This window comes from Macaca nemestrina, chromosome 5 (assembly GCF_043159975.1).
Source record: "Macaca nemestrina isolate mMacNem1 chromosome 5, mMacNem.hap1, whole genome shotgun sequence".
NCBI lineage: Eukaryota > Metazoa > Chordata > Mammalia > Primates > Cercopithecidae > Macaca > Macaca nemestrina.
Window position 1 is genome coordinate 5,278,690 of NC_092129.1, and position 24,276 is coordinate 5,302,965.

The 24,276-nt window shown below is 41.5% G+C and overlaps 1 protein-coding gene across 3 annotated transcripts; it reads left to right on the forward strand.

The window, feature by feature from the left end:
• Positions 1-429: 429 nt before the first annotated feature.
• On the forward strand, positions 430-19,981 carry LOC105487553 (mitochondrial pyruvate carrier 1). Of its 3 annotated transcripts, XM_071096233.1 has the most exons (5): positions 430-614; positions 2,173-2,176; positions 18,027-18,123; positions 18,795-18,927; positions 19,447-19,981. In XM_071096233.1, exons 1-5 carry the CDS (start codon positions 544-546, stop codon positions 19,469-19,471), a joined length of 330 nt encoding a protein of 109 aa, XP_070952334.1. In that variant the 5' UTR covers positions 430-543; the 3' UTR covers positions 19,472-19,981. The 3 variants fall into 3 exon arrangements, with proteins under 3 accessions (XP_070952334.1, XP_070952333.1, XP_070952332.1); XM_071096232.1 differs by lacking the exon at positions 2,173-2,176 and having other exon boundaries at positions 447-614; XM_071096231.1 differs by lacking the exons at positions 430-614; positions 2,173-2,176 and adding an exon at positions 14,599-14,734.
• Positions 19,982-24,276: the final 4,295 nt, after the last annotated feature.

Consider the following 24,276-nt stretch of genomic DNA (forward strand, 5'->3'; position numbering starts at 1 on the left):
GGGAAGCGCGGGGGACGCGGGCCGCCCGGCCAAGGTGCCCTTGCCAGGAATCGGCGCAGACACAGGCCCTGGGCGCCGGAGAAACCCAGCCAGTCTCACCGCGCGCTGCGCCGCGGGTGCCCCATTGCAGGGCGCCCCAAGACCGCGCGACGCTCGGCAGGGCGCCCACAGCCCTGCGGGCCAGACAGATGTCACCTCCACGCCCCCGCGGGCCGGGAGCCGCTGGAGCCTAGCAACCGCCTGTCAGCCCCAGCCCTGCCCCAGCCGTTTTACGGCAGCGGGCCCCGCCCCCGTGCGCCACAGAGGGCGGGAAGGAGGTGTGCCGCACGAGCCAGCCAGTCCGCGCCACCATCTCCGGCCCTGCGCCCTGTCATTGGCCGAGAGCCGGGCGGCGCGGCACGGCCGTAAGGCGTGGCGGGGTGTCGTGAGGCGGGCCCCAGAGCTAGCTCGCCGTCGGCCGCCGAGGGGTTGGCCTGGGTGTCATTGGCTCTGGGAAGCGGCAGCAGCGGCGGTGTCCACTCGGGGTCTGGTGTCGGCACAGCCATGGCTGGCGCGCTGGTGCGGAAAGCGGCGGACTATGTCCGAAGCAAGGATTTCCGGGACTACCTCATGAGGTGACGAGCGCCGCAGGCCGGACCCGGCAACCCGGAGGGGCGCCCAGGAGGCTGCGACCCGTGCAGTCCGCGACAAGGGCGGCCGCGAGGACGCGGTGGCCCCGGGCAGCGGGTGGGCCCGGGCCCAGGCGAGAGGGTGCGCTTGTCAGGGGGCCCCCACCCAGATCCCTCCCGGACCCCCACGCCGCGAAGCGGACGGCGTAGAGAGCCGTTGACAGTGGGCGCCTTTCAGGGTGGGGGTGACAGTGAGTGTCCTCTGCCGGCAGGGTGACAGTGGGCGCCCCTCAGGGCGGGAGTGACAGTGTCCTCTCCCGGCAGGGTGACAGTGGGCGCCCCTGAAAGCAGGGGTGACATTGGGTGCCCTTCAGGGAGCGGGTGACGGTGGGCGTCCCTCTTGGCCAGGGTGACAACGGGGACGCCTCTCCTGGTAGGAATAACAGTGGACGCCCTTCCCGGCCAGAGTGGCAGTGGGGACCGGGAGGGACGAAAGTGACAGTGGGCGCCCCTCAGGACATGGTGACAATGGGGACGCCTCTCCCGGCAGGGGTAACAGTGGGCGCCCCTCAGGGCAGGGTGACCGTGGAGACGCCTCTCCCGGCAGGGGTGACAGAGGCTGGTTCCTCTCGCATGGTTGGCAGTGGGGGAATGTCCCTCCAGGCCAGGTGCCAGTGGCTCGCTCCTTCGGGCGGGAGTGGTCTCCTGGCCGGTTTCTACCAGATCCTAGGAGTGGGTCGCCGGTCACCTGCGTCGGTCCAGGTGTGCTAGAGGCCGCGACCGGGGCGTGGGTTGGGGAGACGCCAGCGGGAGGCGCTGCTGAGAGCGCGGCGCGGCGCTGTTGGAGCGGAGCTTCGGGTGCACCCAGCGCGCTTCTGGGACAACGGAAATAAAATGTGCTGGCCTTGGGTTCGCCTTTCGATTTTCTCATTATAAGGACTTTAAGCTTGGGAGGAAGTACAATTTAAGATGTTTTTATATACGAAATTCTGTCATCCAAAGTAAAGTGATGTGTCTCTAAGGACGTACCTTTTTCTTCTTGTTCTATTTTCTGTTAACTCCTCCTTTCCAATTAGAAACAAGGAGCATTCGCGGTTGGAAAGCCTGAAAATACGCTATAATTTATTTGCACCTCTAATCTTGAGGCGCTTGCTTTTATTTCAAAATATTGAATATAACTTTGAAGCAGTTTTAGGTTATTTAGGAGTATTTTAGTTTTTCAGTGAATGATTTTAAAACCAAGGTAAGTGTACAGCTGCGTTTTTTTTTCAGTAGTTAATAGTGTGGTCAAGAGGTAAAGAGATGAAAGCTGAGGAGGAATAAATCCTGTTATAACCATCCAAAAGGTATAGTATGAAGGCAACTTGATTTTAGCAATAAATGTTTTAAATCCTGAATTTTATTGCTAATACTTTTTACTTCTACTTTTATAGAGCACTAGGGTAGGAAAAATAATTCAGTCTGCCGTATGGTAAACTTGTAAACGGAAGCTTCACTTCTGACTTTAAAAAAAAGACATTTCTATGCTTAAATCGAACTATGATTAATTAAGATGGATATTTAGTACTGTGGAGCACAGCAATTTATCAGATTCATGGTAGTAAAAATGTGAACAAAGTAGCAATCTGAGGATATGCTCTTAATCCTTGGACTTAAGTTTCTTTACAGCTTTGAATTTTAGCTTTTTACTAATATCTTGTATAATGAACCTTCCTAATAGTTACAGCTAAAGATAACATTGGATGGTAAAATTAAAAATACAGTTTTGACACCTAGCTATATAAAAATTATGGTGATAATTACCTAAGTTTTCTTTTCTTTTTTCTTTTTTTGAGACGGAGTTTCACTCTTGATGCCCAGGCTGGAGTGCAGTGGTGCTACTTTGGCTCATCCAAACCGCTGCCTCCTGGGTTCAAGTTATTTTCCTGCCTTAGCCCCAAGTAGCTGGGATTACAAGCATGCGCCACCAAGCCCGGCTAATTTTGTATTTTTAGTAGAAACGGGGTTTTTCCATGTTGGTCAGGCAGGTCTCAAACTCCCGACCTCAGGTGATCCGCCCACCTCGGCCTCCCAAAGTGCTGGGGTTAACAGGTGTAAGCCACCATGCCTGGCCCTAACAGTTTTATTACATAGGAAGAATTTGTTAAATATATTTTCAAGGAAGAGAGCTCTGCTTTTCTAAGTGTTATATTTTCTTCTACTAGATGGGTTTCCAAGAGCCAGGCTTTTCAAAAGGATACTTCAGTATATCATCTAACCTTCTTTTCTAAAATTAATTTTATGTAGCTTTAAATTTTTGTACTTTCTCCAGTATTTAATTCAATTATACTTTGACTAAATAAGGAAAAGAAGAGAATTGCATTACTCAGAACAGTGTTGCCTGGTAGAGCACCAGACTAGGATTCAGAAGAATGACTCATAGTCCAGGATCCCCAGCAAGTTGATCCCAGCAGACTTTATTTGCCCATCAAATGGGTTTAATGATAATGCTCTTTTTGGGTTATCAAGAAAATTAAATTGGATAAGGGATGTGAAAATACTAGGAAACTCCAAATCACTCTACATTTTATATCCTTCTGTTTTTGTAAGCAAAAACACTTTGTAAAGTTTATATTTATTTAGAAAGTTAAAATCTTGTGTGAGCTATAAAGCTCTATGATCTTGAACTGAAATTATTTTTGAAAGGTGAACACGTGATGTGAAACATTCAGCTGACCTGTTTTCCCTGCCATTCTTGGCAGCAGTGGGAATTCATGCTAGGTCTGCCAAACAGTGATTGAGGGCCAGTTTGAGGTCAGGTATCAAAACTCTGACCAGCTTTTTATTTTAGTGTTTCCTCCCCTAGAAAGAGAAACCTTTCTTCCTAGAACATATCAGAGGGAAGTACTTCCTATTTGTTCTTCCAAGCTTTTTGCTTACAGCCCGGCTTTTCTTTAGCAAAGGAGAATAAAATATAAAGCAGAAAACGTAATTATATCTCTCTTCTAATCAGAAACAAGGTTCTATCCCTTCCTCTTTTTACTTCATCAGTTGCCTGTTGTACATACTTTGCATGCTCTGCATTCTTTTTGTAGCCTTCTGAAGGGGTCTAGAGGTTTTCTCAACTAAAGCTGTTCTAGAATTTTAAAAATTAATTGAATTTTTCAGCATAAATTTAAAATCATATTTTACACAGATTATAAATTTTATTTCAATCATGTTTTATGAATCAAATTGAACATTCTTACTAAACTGAATTTCCAAGTGTATTTATTTATTTAGAGACAGGGTATTACTCTGTCACCCAGGCTGGAGTGCAATGGCATGATCATAGCTCACTGTAACCACCCACTCCTGGGCTTAAGTGAGCCTCCTGCCTCAGCCTCCCAAGTAGCTAGGGCTACAGGTGTGCACAATCATACCTGGTTAGTTTTTTGTTTTTTGTTTTTTTGTAGAGATGGGACCTTGCTATGTTGACCAGGCTGTTCTTGAACTCCCAGCCTCAAGCAGTCCTCCCATCTTGGCCCAAAGCTCTGGGATTATAGGCATGAACCACTATGCCCAACCCATCCACGTGTATTTTAAATGATGATTTTTTTTTTTTTTTTTTAAACTGAAAGAGTTTATGAAACCGGCTCTCACTTAGGACACCTAAGAACCAAAGGCAATGTGTGGACTTTGATTGGGCCTGGTGTGAAAAAACAGCTGGAAAAGGCATTACTGGGATAACAGAACACTTAAATAGGATCTCAGTATTAAATAATATTAAATAATTATTGGAAATTGTTAGTTGTGATAATAGTACTGTTAAACCTAGGTGATGAGTCTGAATGATGGATTTGAAGCCCAACTCTTGCTTTCCAGCTTTGTGAGCTTGGGCAAATTGTTTCGCTTTTGTGCTTTGGTAGCTGTTTAATGACATAGTATATAGCACTTGACAAAAGTAAGTGTTGAATTTATTTTTTATTGTAATTAATATTGCATGTTTAATCCCCAGGATTTCTGGTACTCGCTTTTTGGTACTTTCTTCTATCTATTCTTACTTACCTTGATTAGCATCTTGAACCAAGAACTTCCTGGGTCTCTATTCCAATACCTTTTTCTTAAGAAACGATTCCCTCACCTTTCTTATTGACAGAATAAAGAAAGAGAGCTTTTATTTGCTTTTCCTCTTCTCTCATTCTCCTTCCTGGATTTCTGGTTAAGAAGAATAAATCAGAATAAGCAAAAAAGTTTTGAGGTAGGACATATATTTTAATGATTAACTCAATCAAGGTCTGTGCAGCTTTATTCTAGAGACTGATTCCTCTTCTCAAGTTGTGTATATTACAGTAAAGGTGCATGGATACCCCCCCCGACACACACATATGTATTTGTACATGTGTGCAGAGGATGTTTTCTTAAGAAGAAACTAGATCACAGAGTGCTTTAAAATCAGTTAATCATTTAGCATGCTTATGAATCTGGTTAGTGGGATGTTTGCATTGAATATTCTCAAGTTAATGAGGTATTCTAAATTAATTTTAACTTCTGAGTCTCCAGGAAAGCTTTCAGAATTTATACTTACTACCCAGGTGAGAAGTTGCAGTAGAGTAAAAGGGAATCTTTCCCAGACTTGTGGAATTTTAGAGTCGGAACGGGCCTTAGAAATTCCAGTGCTTCATTTGCCACATGAGAAGGCTGATATCTGAACCAAACAGATAACTTCAGAACCTCTGGATACCAAACTTATGAAGCTAAAACAGAAATGTCAACTTGGGATTTAAAGGAAAATAATAATGCGTAGAAACGGTTTTGAAAAGAAGGTTTTAGATATTTTTGTGCTCCATGTTTTCCTGCATATGTCTCCCTTTTCTCTGCCAAACTGCTTTTCACACCTGGTCCTTGGACTCTTTGAGCACTTCCCTGCCATATAATTGACTTTCAGAAATTGAATGAAGCTGTAAATGTCGAAGCAAGACTGGCCATAAGAGTCTCTTAATATCTGGATAGTCCAGTCACAAAGGTCTTTACTGTCATTCAGCTGACTTTTGGCTTGCTAAATATAGCTGAATATCACAAATTCTAATTGTTAAAACCCTCCTTCATTTTAATTTGAACTAGAAAACTAGACAAAATTTGGTAAGAATAAATTTCAGCAAACTGTAGAATTATGATCTAGAATATCTCAAAATTTTATCCCATTTTACTTTGAATAATGTTAGAAATATAGTATGCTAGGCTGTCAGTTGGATCCTTTTAGTACTACATAAGTAAGTTATAAATTACCTAAATTCCTCTCAGTACTTTCAGAGAAAGCTAACATTACCGTAATTTTGGAAAAATTAGAGACTGACCTAAAAGCAGGTCCTCTGCTCCTTTTCAAATCTCCTCCTCGTTCAGCCTGCCTGCCTCCATTTCTGCCTCCACCATGTCCATCAGGGTGACCCAGAAGCCCTACAGGATGTTTACCTCTGGCCCCCGGCCCTTCAGCAGTTGCTCCTACATGAGCAGGCCCAGGGCCTGCATCAGCTCTTTGATTGTCTCCCGAGTGGGCAGTAGCAGCAGCTTCCAGGGTGGCCTGGGCGCTGGCATGGGTCTGGCTGGAGGCTGTGGCGGGGCCAGGAGTAGGGGAGGCATCACAGTCGTCACAGTTAACCAGAACCTGCTGAGCCACCTTAAGCTGGAAGTGGACCCCAACATTCAGGCCATGTGCACCCAGAAGAAGGAGCAGATTGAGACCCTCAACAACAACTTTGCCTCCTTCATCGACAAGGTGCAGTTCATGGAGCAGCAGAACAAGATGCTGGGAACCAAGTGGAGCCTCCTGCAGCAGCAGAAGACGGCTCAGAGCAACATGGACAACATGTTCGAGAGTGACTTCAACAGCCTTCTGTGGGAGCTGGACACTCTGGGCCAGGAGAAGCTGGAGGCGGAGCTTGGCAACACGCAGGAGATGGTAGAGAACTTCAAGAACAAGTACAAAAATGAGATCCATAACCATACAGAGCTGGAGAATGAATTTGTTCTCATCAAGAAGGATGTGGATGACGCTTATGTGAACAAGGTAGAGCTGGAGTCTCACCTGAAGGGCTGACTGATGAGATCAACTTCCTTAGGCAGCTTTGTGAAGAGGAGATCCGGGAGCTGCAGTCCCAGATCTTGGACACATCAGTGGTGCTGTCCTTGGACAACAGCTGCTCCCTGGACATGGTCAGCATCATTGCTGAGGTCAAGGCCCGGTATGAGGAGACTGCCAACCGGAGCCGGGCCAAGGCTGAGAACATGTACCAGATCAAGTATGAGAAGCTGCAGACGCTGGCCTGAAATCATGGGATGACCTGCGTTGTACAAAGACTGAGATCTCCAAGATGAACCGGAACATCAGCTGGCTCCAGGCTGAGATTGAGGGCCTTAAAGGCCAGAGGGCTTCCCTGGAGGCCACCATCTCAGATGCCAGGCTGCACTGGGAGCTGACCATTAAGGATGCCAATGCCAAGCTTTCTGAGCTGGAGGCTGCCCTACAGCAGACCAAGAAGGACATGGTGTGGCCTCTGCATGAGTACCAGGAGCTGATGAATGTCAAGCTTGCCCTGGACATCGAGATTGTCACCTACAGGAAGCTCTGGAGGGTGAGGAGAGCTGGCTGGAGTCTGGGATGCAGAACATGAGTATCCATATGAAGACCACCAGTGGCTATGCAGATGAGCTGAGCTTGGCCTACAGGAACTTAACAAGCCCTGGCCTCACCTATGGCCTGGGCTCCAGCTTTGGTTCTGGCAGGGGCTGGAGCCAGCTCCTTCAGCTGTACCAGCTCCTTCAGGTCTGTGGCTGTGAAGAAGATCAAGACCCGTGATGGGAAGCTGGTGTTCAAATCCTCTGATGTCCTGCCCAAGTGAAGGGCCACAGCAGCCCCACCCAGTCTACCCACCCTGGGGCTGCCCCAGAGCCTGTTGGAGAGGCTGCTGTGCAGGGCTGCACAGGGAACAGGAGACCCACCTGTTTTAGTCCCTTTTCACACTGCTTATAAAGACATACCCAAGACTTGGAAGAAAAAGAGGTTTAATGGACTTACAGTTCCACAAGGCTGGGGAGTCCTTACAATCCACCACACCCAGTGAAAAATTTTAAAAAATAATTATAACTGGCCGAAGGTCTGGAGTTCGAGATCAGCCTGGCCAACATGGTGAAACCCATCTCTACTGAAAATATAAAAATTAGCTGGCCGTGGTGGCACATGCGTGTAATCCCAGCTACTTGGGAGGCTGAGGCAGGAGAATTGCTTGAGCCTGGGAGATGGAGATTGCAGTGAGCCAAGATCGTGCCACTGCACTCCAGCATGGCCAACAGAGCGAGACTGTCTCAAAAAAAAAATAATAATAATAATTGTTATTTTTGGAAAGAAGGGAAAATGGCATCATACAAAATGCTCATTTAAAACCATAAAAGGCAGAAAAAGAATGGAAGGCAAAAAAAGAACAAAGAACAAGGACAACAAATAGAAAACAGTAACAAATATGGTAAATAGTAATAAAACTATATCAATACTTTGAATATCAGTAGACTAAAAGTACCAATTAAAAGACATATTGTATGAGTGGATCAAAAAATAAGACTGAATATACATTGTCTACAAGAAACCCACTTTAAGTGTAAATACACATCTAGATTAAATAGAGATAGGTGTACCATGTTAACATTAATCAAGAAAAGGCATTGGTAGCTATAGATGGAGCATAGTTCAGAGCAAGGAAAATTACCAGGGATAAAGAGAGACATTACATATGATAATGGGATAAATTCTCCAAAAAGACATATGCAATGGTTAATTTTAGGTGTCAGCTTTCCTGGGTTAACAGATACCCAGCTAGATGGTAAAACATTATTTCTGGGCATGTTTATGCAGGTGTTTCTGGAAGAGATTGGCATTTGAATCAGTAGACTGAGTAAAGATGTGCCCTCACCCATGTAAGTGGGCATCATTCAATCTGTTGAGGGCCCTAGTAACAGAAAGGTAGAGAACAGACAATTTGCTTTCTCCTCTGAAGCTTGGACATCCATTTTCTTCTGCCATCAGATATCAGAACACTAGGTTATTGGGCTTTTGAACTCTAGGATTTACACCAGTGGCCCTTCAGGTTCTCAGGGCCTTTAGCCTTGGACTGAGTTACACCATTGGCTCCCCTAGTTCTCAGGCCTTTGGATTCAGACTGAGTTACAGCGCTGGCTTTACTGATTCTCCAGCTTATGAGACTTATTACTTCTATAACAGCATAAGCCAATTTCCATTAACAATTATACATATATACACATGTACGTGTATATGTATCTATAGCTATACATCTTCTACATCTTCTATTAGTTCTGTCTCTGTGGAGAGCCCTAATACAGGTAACAATCTTTAATGTGTATGCACCATTAGAGCATTAAAACACATGAGGCAAAAACTGATAGAATTGCAAGAAAAAATGATGACTCCACTAATATAATTGGAGATTTCACCCCTCCATCATAAATAGACCCAGCAGGCAGAAAATCAGTATGGACATAATTTAACTCAACAAAACAATGAATCAACAGCTGGATATGATGAACCTCAGTAGACTGCTACATGTAACAGCAGCAGAATACACATTCTTCTCAAGCTCACATGGAACACTCACCAAGATAAATTATATTCTGGAGAATAGAACACATCTTTACCAATTTAAAAGACTAGAAATCATATGGTGTGTGCTTTGGAATTAAACTAGAAGTCACTAACAGAAAGATAGCTGGAAAATCCCCGATACTTGGAGATTAAACAGCACACTTCTAAATAACTGGATCAAAGAAGAAATGTCAAGATAAATTTTTTAATATTTTGAACTAAATAAAAGTGCAAACACAACTTATCAGAATTTGTGGGATACAGTTAAAGCAGTGATTAGAGAGAAATTATAGCATTGGATGCATATGTTAGAAAACAAGAAGGTTCTAAAATCATCTAAGCCTCCACCTTACAAAACTAAAAAATAAAAAACAAAAAAAAAGCAAATTAGAATGAAAATAAGCAGAAGAAAGGAAATACAGTAGCTCTCCACCCACCTTATCCACAGTTTGCTTTCTGCAGTTTCAGTTGCTTGTGGCCAACTAAGGTCTGAAAATACTAAGTGGAAAGTTCCAGGAACAACCAATTCATAAATTGTAAATTTTGTGTCATTCTGAGTAGCGTGATGAAATCTCATGCCATCCCACTTTGTCCTTCTTGAAACATGAACCATTCCTTTGTCCACCATCTGTATGCTGTAGATGCTACCTACTTGTTAGTCACTTAGTCATGCCACCTAGTCACTTAGCCATCTCATTTGTCAGATTGTCGTGGTATTGCAGTGCTTCTGTTCAAGTAACTCTTATTTTATTTAATGATGGCCCCAAAGTACAAGACTAGTGATGTACAAGACTACTTTGAATATGCCAAAGAGAAGCCATAAAGTACATTTTTTAAGTGAATAGGTGAAAGTTAAAGTCCCAGCACGTTATTCTGTGGATATCAACACACAGATTTTGGAGTTTAAATGGACAGGGCAGTAAACCTGAAAACAGCCAACACAGTATTGGAGGAGAAGAACAAAGTTGGAGGACTGACATTACCTAACTTTAAAACTTACTGTAGAGCCCCAGTAATCCAGACAGTGTGGTATGGGCAAAGGAATAGACAGATCAATCAATGGAACAAAATGAAATGCCCAGAAGTAGACCTACATAAACAAAATCAACTAAATTTTGACAAAGAAGCAAAGGCAAAACAATGTAGCAAAGACAGTCTTTTCAACAAATAGTGCTGGAACTGGACATGCAATTGCAAAAAAAATAAGAAGAAGAAACGAATGTAGACACAAACCTTATACTATTTACAAAAATTCACTCAAAAAGGATCACAGACCTAAATGTACATCACAAACTATAAAACTCCTAGCAGATAATTTAGGAGAAAATCTAAATTACTTTGGGTTTGATGATCAGTTTTTCTGATACAAGATCAAAGGCATGATCCCAGAAATAATTGATGAGCTGGACTTCGTAAAAATTAAAAAGTTTTGCTCTGTGAAAGATGCTGTCAAGAGAATGAAAAGATAGGAGAAAATATGTGCAGAGGACATAACTGATAAAGGACTTTTCCAAAATGTACAAAGAACTTAATGATAAGGCCAGGTGTGGTGGCTCACGCCTGTAATCCCAGCACTTTGGGAGGCCAAGGCAGGCAGGTCACTTGAGGTCAAGGGTTTGAGACCAGCCTAGCCAACATGGTGAAACCTCTACCTAATTCTCTACTAAAATACAGAAATTAGCCAGGTGTGGTGACGGGTGCCTGTAATCCCAGCTACTTGGGAGGCTGAGGCAGGAGAATCACTTGAACCTGGGAGGTGGAGATTGCAGTCAGCCGAGATCATGCCACTGCACTCCATCCTGGGCAACAGAGCAAGACTCCCTCTCAAAACAAGCCAGCAAAAACCACAAAAACAAAACTCAATAATAAGCAAGGAGCTCAATTAAAAATGGGCTGAAGTCCTAAACATATACCTCACCGTGTTCAGATGGCAAATAAGCATATGAAAATATGCTCTGCCAAAAGATTGGACACCACTGTTCTACATCATATGTCATCAGGGAAGTGCAAATTTACGAGATACCACTAAATATCTATCAGAAAGGCCAAAAGGCAGAACGCTGACTAAAGCAAATGCTGATGAGGATATGAATCAACAGGAACTCTCATTCATTGCTGGTGGGAATGCAAAATCATACAGCCACTTTGGAAAACAGTTTGGCAGTTTCTTACATACTCCTTGGTACTTACCCCTAGGAGTTGAACACTTATGTCCACACAAAAACCTGCATGTGGATTTTTATAGAGGTTTTATTCATAATTGCTGAAACTTGGAAGCAAACAAGATGTCCTTTGGCAGGTGAATGGCAAAATAAATTGTGGTACATCCAGACAATGGAATATTATTCAGCACTAAAACATGAGCTATGAAACCATGAAAAGACATGAGGGAAACTTAAATACATATTACTGCATGAAAGAAACCAGTCTGAAAAGGCTGCATACTACCTGATTCCAACTACATGACGTTCTGGAAAAGGCAAAATTACAGAGGCAGTCGAAAGATCAGTGGTTGTGAGGGTTTAGGTGGAGCACAGAGGACTTTTAGAGAGTGAAACTACTGTAAGACACTGTAATGATGGATGCATGGTATTATATGTTTGTCCGAACCCACAGGATGTACAGCACTAACAGTGAACCCTAATGTAGATATGGACTTTGGGTAACAATCCTGTGTCAATGTAAGTTTCGTGATTATGATAAATACACCATGGCGGCAGATGTAGATAATGGGAGAGTGCGTGCATGTTTTGGGACTGGGTGTATATGGAAGGTACTTGGGTTCAATTTTACTGTGAACCTAAAACTTCTCTGAAAAATAAAGTTTATTTTTTTAAAAAACGGAATACTTAATTTTTAACTGGAATACAGTTTCTCCTCCATGAGAATTGAAAATCATAAGTGAACCCAAGAAAATCTATGAGTTTTGTGTTTGTTTGCTTTTTTACTGAAAATAAAGGCAGCATACCAAATAAAGAGAAAATCAAGAATATTTTCTAAATGGTTTTGCATTACTGTCCCCAAATTGCAGTTTATATGTGGCTTATAAATTTATCTTTGAAACAGGTAATAATACATATTTGGAAGCATTTTTTTTTTTCTAATTTGGTTCTGCACAAATATGCTTTTCAGATATTTTGATTGAGTCATTGATTTATGCATTCTAGAAAGTCCTGATTTAGAATTGAGGGATGATGAGTTGTAGTGTTTTGTATTTAACAGACATATTTAAACTGACTTTACTCTCAGCTTGTTTTACAGTAATTAATGTGATTATATTCATGTAGGACTTTTGAATTGAGCAGGGTATGAAGGCAGAAGGTAATTCTCCCTTATTCTCATACATTTGTAATCAATACTAAGGTCTTCTGTTGTAAAATAGGGTATAATTGAGCTGTTGTATGATTTAAGGAGAGAGTCCTAAAGGAAAAACTAAGTTATGTCCAAGTTGAAACTTTACATTGTAAGTACTACATCCTTTAAAATATTTTTATAGGGAAGAAATGTGCCCTTGGTTATTCATAGTTATCTAAAGGGCCAGTGTTCAGATACTGACAAAGGTATTTTAAGGAGAGCAATGCTGTAGGTGACCGTTCTAGCTAGATTGTGCTGTCTGATCCAGTAAGGTTATCAATCTCTCTGCTATAAAGCATTGTGGTCAGTTTGCACTTGGTGTGAAATATAATTTGGATAATTACATTTGTATATATAATTATATATGAATGACATACATTTCATAATATAACCTATCTGAAGCACACAGTAGGACCCTCTCATCTGCAGTTTCGCCTTCTGTAGTTTCAGTCACTCAAGGCCAGTTGTGGTCCAAGAAAATATTACAATATTTTGAAAGAGAAAGCGACCACATTCTCAAAATTTTTATATCAGTTTATTGTTATAATTGTTCTGTTTTATTATTAGTAATTGTTGTCAATCTCTTACTCTGCCTAATTTATAAATTAAACATTATCATAGGTATGTATGTATAGGAGAAAGACATAGTATATATAGGGTTCCGTATTATCCATGGTTTCAGGCATCCACTGGAGGTCTTAGAATGCATCCTCTGAGGATAAGGGGGACTACTGTATTATTGGCACCATCAACGATTATTTTCATGTTACATATTATAATCTCTGTGCTCTCTAAAACAAAACAACTAGTAGAATTCTTTGGACTTGCGTGTGTTTATAAAGGATTTTATTTCATTTTTCCCCCTGCTGTACTGCTCAATTTTATTATTTTATTTCAATAACTCCTTCAGTAGCTCAACTTTGAGATTTTGCCCTAAGAGAAGAGCTCAGGTATATCCTGGCAAGAGAAATTGCTATTTCAGAAATAAAAGTAACTCAATATAAGTTTTTGGTGTATTTTTAAGTTTAACATTCTGGAAAACAGCACTGACATTTTTACTATTCATTCATTCATTCAACAGGTATAATTTAAATTCTAATTTAAATGCCAGGCACTACTTTAAGTAGTCCAGTAGTAACAAAAAATACATTCCTCCAGGGGTTCACATTCTGATGCAATGTGTTAGTAAGCAGAAGGGAAAGTTTCATTGTTAATAGAATTCTGCAGCAGTATGCTTCTCTCCAACTTGGCACTTTTAAGGAAATATTTCCTCGAAAGCTGTGCTGTCCAGTTTGAGAGCCACTAGCCACAGGTGGCTTCTGAGCACTTGAAATGTGACTAGTTCAAGCTGAGATGTGCTGTAGTGTAAAATACACACTAGAGTTCAAAGAATTGTATGAAAAAGCATGTAAAAGTTCTAATGAATAGTTTTTATTGGTTACATTTTGAAATTAAAAATTTTTTGCATACATGTGGATTAAGTAAACTATTAATACAAGTAATTTCTGTGGTTTCTTTTTACTTTTCTACTTTTCTTTTTTTTTTTCTTTTTTTTCCAGATGAGGTCTTGCTCTGTTGCCCAGGCTGGAATACAGTGGTGTGATCATACCTCACTGCAGACTTGAACTCCTGGGCTCAAACAATCCTCTGGAGGCACAAACCATCCATGCCCAGCTAATTTTTAAAATATATTTGTGTATAGATGGGGTCTCACTATGTTGCCCAGATTAATAGTGAACCCCAGGCCTCAAGCAATCCTCCTGCCTTAGCCTCCCAAAGTGCTGGGATTACAGGCATAAGCCACTGTGCATGGCCTTCTTTTTACTTTTTTTAATGTGGCTTCTAGAAGTTTTAAATTACATATGTGGCTTGTATTTGTGCCTTGCATTATATTTCTACTGGATAGTTCTGCTCTAAGGATTGCACTTACTCTCCATAAAATTAAGATCTAATTTCATTAAGTCAAAGTTCTTATTAGAAATGATATTACTTGATCTTTTAAAAATAATGAAAGAATGTACTCTGTTAACATTGTAGTCCTGTTACTGAAATTTGAATACAGGTGTGAGGTTGCAGTAACCTAATAAGACCAAAATCATTTGATTTTTTTTTTTCCCCATGTCTCTCCTGTCTGAACTTCGGTGACTCTTCACAAAATAGTACGGTAAGAAAATTATTTCCATCCATTTCAGGCTTTTGCAGACTTTCTGCATTAACAGAGTTATGGACAACAGACTTAGTGTCCTTTGCTTGTGAGAGCCTCTCTAGTCGCCATGGCTGGCAGGTTGCGAAGGGTGCCTACTGCACCCTGGCCTGTCCTAGGGAGCCTAGACATGAGCTCTGTGAGAGCCATGCTCCTGGGGCTGCTCCCTACTCCTGTTTTTAGAAACAAGCATATAATTACTTCATTGATAACAGTCACAGTGGAGCCTGGCAATGATGAAAGGAAACAGAGAAAGAAAAAGAGAAAGCAGGAAAAGAAAGGTGGGATGATTTTTTTCCTGTAGGGTAGAGTTCATTTCCATGGCTTGATTTCACGCAGGAAGTGGTGGTGTGCAATTCTGTTGGAACTTTCTTTTCAGCACAATTAAGAATTATAATGAAGTAAAATGTTTAATCCAACATATGTTAATTTCTTTTTGAATTTTAATAAAGTTCCTTATTTTTCTCAAAATTGCTGAATATCTGACAGCATAAATCAATCATATTCTAAAAAAGGGAAGAGAGAACTAGAATCATGTACTAGATAGAAAAGATGCATTATAAACTTTCTAAGGTTAGATATTTTAGCAAACTAGTGTTAAAATTGTCTTTACCTTTTGTATTCTTCTTATTTTCAGTATAGCTCAACATTTACAGTCATAAGTGTATGTATAGTTCTTAACTTGCAGAACTCTGTTTCCTATAACCTAACACTCATCACACTTAAACTTTTTATTTTAGTTTTTTATTTTTATTTTTTGAGATGGAGTCTTGCTCTGTTGCCCAGGCTAGAGTGCAGTGGTACGATCTTGGCTGCAACCTCTGCCTCATGGGTTCAAGTGATTCTCCTGTCTCAGCCTCCCAAGTAGCTGGGATTACAGGTGTGAGTTACCACACCCAGCTAATTTTTGTATTTTTAGTAGAGATGGGGTTTCACCATATTGGTCAGGCTGGTCTTGAACTCTTGACCTCATGATGCGCCTGCCTTAGCCTTCCAAAGTACTGGGATTACAGGTGTGAGCCACCACGCCCAGCCCACACTTAAATTTTTAATACCGTCACTTAGCCAGGAATCTCCCAGGGCTACTTTAGGTTTAGATTTATTCCATTGTCCATTTCTGCTTTACCCTCACCTATGAAAGAAGACACATTCACAACTGGTGGTAGAGAAACTGGTTTATATGCCCCTCTTAGAATAACTCTTCAGGCTTTGTCACAGCCCTGGGTTCATGCATGATAAAGTAGACAGCAACACCACCATATAGTGCAGAGGAATGGAAAGAGAGTAAATGGAAAAGGAGATGAAAATAGACCAAGTGGAGAAAGGCCTGGTCAAAACAGGAAGAAAAGGAAGATCACTATGGAATAATAGAGAGGTGAAAAATGAAGTGACACCAAATAACAGGACAGGTAGGAAAAGAAGTAGGTAAGGGAGAGATAGATACTCTCCCTTAAAAGAGTCTGGGGAATAAGGAAAAAAAAACTGGCCATATCTCATCTAAATATAAGAAATTAAAGGTCATTGTTCATAGAATTCTGCAGGAGTGCACTTCTCTCCAACTTGTCATCTTGTCATTTTTTTTTTTTTTTTTTGGACAGAGTCTCACTCTGTTGCCCAGGCTGGAGTGCAGTGGTGCAATCTCGGCTCACTGCAACCTCTACCTCCCAGGTTCAAGCAATTCTCTGCCTCAGGCTCCCAAGTAGCTGGGATTACAGGCACCTGCCACAACACCCAGCTAATTTTTGTATTTTTAGTAGACACAGGGTTTTATCATGTTGGCCAGGCTAGTCTTGAACTCCTGACCTCATGATCCACCCACCTTGGCCTCCCAAAGTGCTGGGATTACAGGTGTGAGCCACTGCACCCAACCCAACTTGTCATTTTCAAAGAAATATTTCCTCTAAAGTCGTGCTGTCCAATTTGCGAGCCGCTAGCCACCTCATCTAAATGTAAGAAATTAAGTGAAAGTTGCAATAGTGAGTATCTTAGATAATATCTAGTCTGAACGCAAGAGGACTAATTAGCCAGCTCAGAATCTCAAGATTCTTTAAACCAATTGTGCCTAATTTACAGAGTTTATAACTCACATGTTAAACCCTGAAATACTTATTGTGATGGCTATATGGGAACTTTGACCTTTTATAGTTATTTCAATCACCTTGTGGCTTACATGTTAAGTAAACATTTTAAAATACTCTATTATGCCAAATCTAATTCCCATTTATTTTTCTTATTTCCCTTGGTTTACCACTTTTTAGGGAATTTTTGTATTTTAACCCCTCGTCAATAATAGAAGCAAAGTCTAGAAATGTGTTTAACAGTCTGAATTTAACCTAAACATTATGATAGGCAGAAGTCAAGCAAAGACTGTTTTTAGTGTTGGGATAACTAAAAGGGGTGTTTAGCTAACAAGATGTGGTTTCTTTCAGATTTGGAAATATTATTTCCAAATTCTAAATTAATGAAACAATTTTTCATTTAATGAACAAAAGCCACAAACCTTGTTTTATTTCAGCCTCTAAAATTGATTGTGGCTGCTGTCAAACACAGACAACTTCACTTTGGTATCCTTGAATGAGTGTAGTTGTAGAATGAAAAACTATTGGTTCATTTCTTTAATATTAATGTAAGTTTTTGCTATTATGTCAAAAGTACTTTCCAATCTTAATTTCTTAGTGTCTGGGGTCCTGGGTATTGATTTCCAAGTTCTTTTAGCTTAGAATAGCTCATATGAGCTGAAAAACAATTTATTCTCTTATTAAGCTTCTTTCTTCAGAAAAGTACCCAATTTATGGTCTGCATTTTAAGAATTATTAACAAATATCCTAATGAAAATTTGGGAAAAGGAGTGTGGATAGATTTAAACATAAAAATTATGGAGAATAGTTCTAACAGGGTTTGAATTATAGCAACAATGAATTGTGTAAGAAGTTAATCTTATTTTTAAATTTTCTAAATGGGACAATCAGAGACGACTTGGTTGTAGTGTGGAAACCAGTAGGGATCTTGGGAAGCTGCCAAACCCTTTCTAGCTCTGGGCTCACCTGTAAGAACTGCTGATTCCTATGGGAACACTTGGACAATCCAATACCTGAATGTTAACCATCAATTAACCCAGTAAACCTGCAAAATGGAAACGAAGATTTGTTTTCACGAGTTTCACATGGTTATTTAAAGTAAGGAAAATTTCAGCTATTTATAGTTCTGTCTTAACTTTTTCCTCTCTTCATTCTTTTCCTCTCATTTTTTGTAGCACTTCTGGGGCCCGGTAGCCAACTGGGGTCTTCCCATTGCTGCCATCAATGACATGAAAAAGTCTCCAGAGATTATCAGTGGGCGGATGACATTTGGTAAGAATGCAGATTTCGATAATTGAGAGGACTTTCAACATAGTAGAGTGCCTGCTTGCATTTCAAGATTGTAGCACCAGATGTTACAGTCACTATTAGAAAGTCACATACAGAATGTGATGGCATGGAAGAGTGTTACTTCTCCATGTGAGTAAGAAACAAGATTAATTAGAAATATTTATCTAGGAAGTAGTAACATCTTATTTGCCTTTCAGATTTAGCACAACCAGCTGAAGAATGTGTCATCTTAATCATTCTAATAGTCACTCTAATGATTTATATTGTGAACTTTTTGGGGGGAAAGTGTTATTAAACTTACTTGAAACCCTGATATTTGAACATAAAACTGTTGTGGAGGGAATAAATAATTATTTCCGATAATGAATGGATTATAAGCAACTCTAGAAGATAAAAGAAAAAGTGGCTGGAATGAATTTCAGCCTACTCTTGTTCCTTGTTTAAATAATTAACAAAAATGCATAGCAGTACAGTAAAATTTTTTATGAGCTTCCTATTCATATGGGCATTTAAGTAACAACTTTTATCTGTCAAAGGCTTTCGCAGAAGAGGTTCTTTTTTGATCAAGGCAATGGAACTGTTCATCTCTGTGGTCCTATCAACTCTCTCAGTTTCTAAGTTATTGATTATCTTTGCTCTGCTATTTTTGGCAGCCCTCTGTTGCTATTCTTTGGCATTCATGAGATTTGCCTACAAGGTACAGCCTCGGAACTGGCTTCTGTTTGCATGCCACGCAACAAATGAAGTAGCCCAGCTCATCCAGGGAGGGCGGCTTATCAAATACGAGTAAGCAGATTTCAATTTAGCTACTTTCTTTTCAGGAATTTGAGGAATTGGGGTGAATGAAACTAAACTCTCGTCTGAGGGAGTACTTGGGGACTGGAGTGTGTATAGATGTGCTTTAGCAGTTGGGGAAACCACTTAATAAAACATGCAAGTTAACATGAAGTAGGATACAGGCCGAGCATCCCAAATCCAGAAATCTGAAATGCTCCAAAATATGAAACTTTTGGAGTGCCAACATGACACTCAAAAGAAGTGCTCATTGGAGCATTTCAGCTTTTGGATTTTCAGTTTAGGGATGCTCAACTGGTATAATCCAGTTATTCAAAAATCTGAAAAAATCTGAAACATGTCTGGGCCTAAGCATTTCAGATGAGGGATACCCAGCCTATATTACTGTTTTTTAAGCTGGAAGTTGAAATAAATGTTATGTAAAAGTGTCTTTTTAAAGCCATCCAAAGCCCTTGCGATTGGCATTGAAATTTTGTTTCTCATTGAATTTTTCTTTTTGTTTCTTTCCAGGATGACTAAAAAGGCATCTGCATAACAATGGAAAATGAAGAACAAGGTCTTGAAGGGACAGCATTGCCAGCTGCTGCTGAGTCACAGATTTCATTATAAATAGCCTCACTAAGGAAAATACACTGAATGCTATTTTTACTAACCATTCTATTTTTATAGACATAGCTGAGAGTCTCTAAACCAACTCTCTGCTGCCTTACAAGTATTAAATATTTTACTTCTTTCCATAAAGAGTAGCTCAAAATATGCAATTAATTTAATAATTTCTGATGATGGTTTTTTCTGCAGTAATATGTATATTATCTATTAGAATTTACTTAATGAAAAACTGAAGAGAACAAAATTTGTAACTACCAGCACTTAAGTACTCCTAATTCTTGACATTGTCTTTAATGACCACAAGACAACCAACAGCTGGCCATGTACCTAAAATCTTGTCCCCACTGTTTAAAAATGTTATCTGTGTATTTCCATGCAGTGTGTATATTGAGATGCTGTAACTTAATGGCAATAAATGATTTAAATATTTGTTAAATGAGTATGATTAAATATCTTGCTGCATTCCGTAGGAAACTGCAGAACAGTGTATATGAAAAGACAATTATAGGTGAAAATGGAACTCCTTGAAAACTATGAAGATGGCTGGAGGAAATGCAGAGCTGGAAGGCCAGTGTTTTCTGGAAAGCATCGACAGTCCAGCTACGCAGAATGCGTTCTTTCTCTTATGGGCAAGTGTTACTAATAGAAATGCCCCTCAGTCACTGAGACTCAGGCCAGTCACGTGAGTGTTCTGGGCTTCTCTTTCTCCATCTGTAAAAGGTTGCACAGGTGATTCTTGTGGTGATCTAAGAATTGTGCTGCTTTCCCAAGAAAGCTGTTGAGACTGCAGTCCCACAGGAATGGGCTGATCCTGTGGTCCAGCACAAGATTAGGTGCTCGGATGGAGGAATCAACTTTCAGGGGAGGGATGGAGCCATTAACTAGGAGCTGCTCCAGAGAAGTCTGACCAAATGACTGAAAACATCCTAAGAACATAGTCCTGACTTCTTATTTCACATTATACAGTTAACTTAGGGTTTAAAAAAAAATCCAACTTGAATCTGATTACAGTTTCCCATTCTCTATGTGGTGGCAGATGAGGGCAGCAGGGAAGCCCATGCTGAGCAGAGGTGAAGTCTGTGAGGTGCAGTCTCCCTCAAGGGTCCATATTCTGTCACCTTTCTTTTTTTTTTTTTTTTTGAGACAGGGTCTCGCTCTGTGGCCCAGGCTGGAGTGCAGTGGCGCAATCACAGCTCACCACAACCTCCACCTCCTGGGTTCAAGTGATTCTTCTGCCTCAGCCTCCCAAGTAGCTGGGATTACAGGCATGCGTCACCATACCCGACTAATTTTTGTATTTTTAGTAGAGGCAGAGTTTTGCCATATTGGCCAGGATGGTCCCGAACTCCTCGCCTCAAGTGATCTGCCTGCCTCCCAAAGTGCCGGGATTACAGGCGTGAGCCACTGCACCCGGCTTCATATTCTGTCACTTTTATTTTCTTTTTAAGGTGCTATACAGTTCACAAAGCATTGTCATATATGTTCTATCTGGGCCTCTCACAGCACTGTGGGGCAAGCTGGGCATTTATAGACAAGTGGACAGGTTGTGAAGCTGTGAAACACCTGTATTTGGCAAGGCCAGGGCACACACCTGTCTGGGGACGCTGCTCCTGCCACACTGCAGCTGGGACCACAGCAGGACAGACTCTACAGGAACCTGGCCACACCACAGCTCCGACAGGCTCAGCTTCCACAGTTAAGTACAGCTGAGCGTGGTGAAAAAAACTAGCATGAAGAGCTATAGATTGGTTAAATTAAGTTAAAACCACTTGTTCTACTTTATCATACAAGTAATAATACTTGCGAGACATTCCAACTCCACAGAGACACAGGGCGGAGAGTGCAGCAGCTGAAGCCCTCATAGGTCTCCTCCACCCTTGGCCTATCCCTGTGGAGTCAGCCACTGTCAAGGATTTTTGGCTTGAGGTCTTTCTCTTCCTTTCATCACATTGGAAAAACTCCCAACCTGCTAGGCTTTAGTGCTGGGTAAGAAGCAAGGGGATTTTCCCACCTCCATTTCAGAGATTGGCCAGCTCCCTGAAGGCATGCCCTTGTCAGTCAGCCCCGGTGGAAGCTTGCAGAGCACCAGGGACCAGGAGCATATACTGCAGGGGATTCCAGCGAGAACAGGCCCTGATAGAAACCAAGGCACCAGTTTGGTTCCGTGGAGTTTTCTGGTACTCCCGAGGAGACAATATGGAGAGACAGAGGCCAGTAAGGTCATTCCTGCTGGCCAAAACCTGTGTCCGAGCTGAGGCAATCCTGTGAGTGTGCAGATGCAGTCAAAGCAGGCACAGGTGCAGGAGTGGCGTGGAGTCTGCTCCCTCAGGGCCGCAGCTTCTGACTGGGCCTGAGAGAGAGTGACGAGGGACTCACTGGGGAAAGGACTGAACGGCACTTGGCCCGCTTACAGGTCACTGCAAGCTTTTAACTGTCGCACTTCCTCTTTCCGCACAGAGCCCTGAGCGCTTGCAAAGATGAAGGCAAGAATGCAACAGGCACCTGAGTAGAAGCAGTAGGAAAGGATGTGAGACTTTTTCCGCTGTCAGAATTTGATTCCTAATTTCACATAGCATTGAGACCAGTCATGATAAACTACATTCCGGAACAAGAGTTTTTGGGTCTTTTTGCATTGTTTTGTTTGAGATGGAGTCTTGCTGTGTTGCCCAGGCTGGAGTGTAGTGTCACCATCTTGGCTCGCTGCAACCTCTACCTCCCAGGTTCAAGTAATTCTCCTGCCTCAGCCTCCTGAGTAGCTGGGATTACAGGTGCACACCACCAAGCCCAGCTAATTTTTGTATTTTTATTTAGTAGAAGCAGATTTTCACCATGGTGTCCAGGCTTGTCTCGAAGTCCCGACCTTGTGATCTGCCCGCCTCAGCCTCCCAAAGTGCTGGGCTTACAGGCATGAGCCACTGCACCCAGCCCAGAACAACAGCTTTTAATGGTTCTTGGTTGCTTTAAGTTTACCATATCCAATGTCTTTTGTTAGCAAAAAGCGCACTCAGAACACCTCGGAATTCAGCTTATAAGCAAAAGCCTTATCAAAAGGAGACTGACCTGTTATTTAAATTGTTTTTCTCTGGACTTTGGAGGTGGAAGACTTCCCAGGCAAGGCTAATTCCTAGGCCTGGGCAAGCTCTTGTTGCTCTTTTATCCTGGGAATTTCCAGAGCTTGTCTTCCAGAGACAGGTGAAATACATTGTCACAGTTGGTAAATGTTTGGTTTGTACTATGAGAGCAGTATGCATGATAATGTTTCATCTTAAAGACTGGAAATCCGATCTGGTCTCTTTAGTATAATTTCAGAAATCATTGCCTTAGGATTTTGATGTGTATTAGTGGAGAACACTGCTGGCAATGGAAATGCATTAACCATTAGAGAGTCAGCATTTAAAGTAATCATAGGTGATAAGTAAAATGTGAAAACTCAAAGATTGGGTTAATGCAGAACTTGATTACTTTAAAAGCCCAGCAATATATATTCAGAATTTAAACTGCCATATAACATTCTTTCTCAAAATAACTCTCAAGAACTCAAAATGCTTTTCATTTAAATGACAAAATATAAAGAAAGGAGACTCAAATGAGTCCTGACTCACTTCCAAGATGAAGTTCATACTAGTTGTGAACAGTAAAGTGGCATGTTGGTTTCAGCTCCAGAGGCAGTGCTTTTCTTTGTTACAATAAATTCAAGGGGCAGAGGTAACAATTGGGAAATTCTTCCTGCACAAGCAAACATTCTCAACCTAGACAGTGGGAATCCTGGCACCGGGCAGCGTGACTGCAGGCTGCATGCTCAGTGAGAGTGGCCCATGTGTGGGGGTGATGGAGAAATCAACGGCCTCTTGTTTCATAATTCTCCTCTGACTGCACTTGGCTTACTATGACATGACATAGCTCAGTTTTGTCAGCTCTCTTCCCCCACTCCACACAGCAATGGTGAATTTCTGCCATTCCAAACTCCAAGTTGGGTTCAGTTACTCTTTTGTGTTTTTACATTTTTGGATTGGATTTCTCAGATGTTTTCTTAGATTAATTTGTATGGAGAATTTACAAGCCTTAACAAGAAAGCACAAGTTGTTGCAACACCTGAGGATACTCTGAAATTGCATCAGATTACTGAGAAGACACTAGATGGACTCAAAAATAATCATTTCTCCTCTAAGGTCTAGAAGAGAAGTGCACTCTAGACTGCATTTAGACAGCAAAGACTGAGCTGGCTCTGCCTGCAGCCCTGGCAGGTCAGTGTCCCCTGGGAATGTGGAGAGAGCAGAGGCTGCAGATGTCTGTGGAGAGGAGCCACCCACAGTGAGAAAATTGCAATCCTCCTGATCTTCCCTCAGACAGCTGCTGAGAACTGACCTAAACTGGGCTGGTCACATAGGACTCCCAGGGTTTTGCTGTTATTTTGTTTTTGGTGGATATAACAGAAATCATAGAAAAGTTGGTGAGGATTAGCTACTCCCTGACAACTTTATTATGAAAGTCACAGGTCAAAATCTGCCTTCCTTACAGACATGCGTTTAGCAAATGTTCATTAGCTAGTACATTAGCAGGAAGCACGACACCTTGCTGTTCTCCTATGTTCTGATGAATCACAGCTCTTCTTCCATTCAGGCTCTCTGAATGAGTCACCCATCTGAGGCAGGTAGGACAGTATTTCAGCCAAGACATAATTCCCACCTAAACTAATAATCCCATGGGGTAGCTTAATGGTGGTTTCCTACA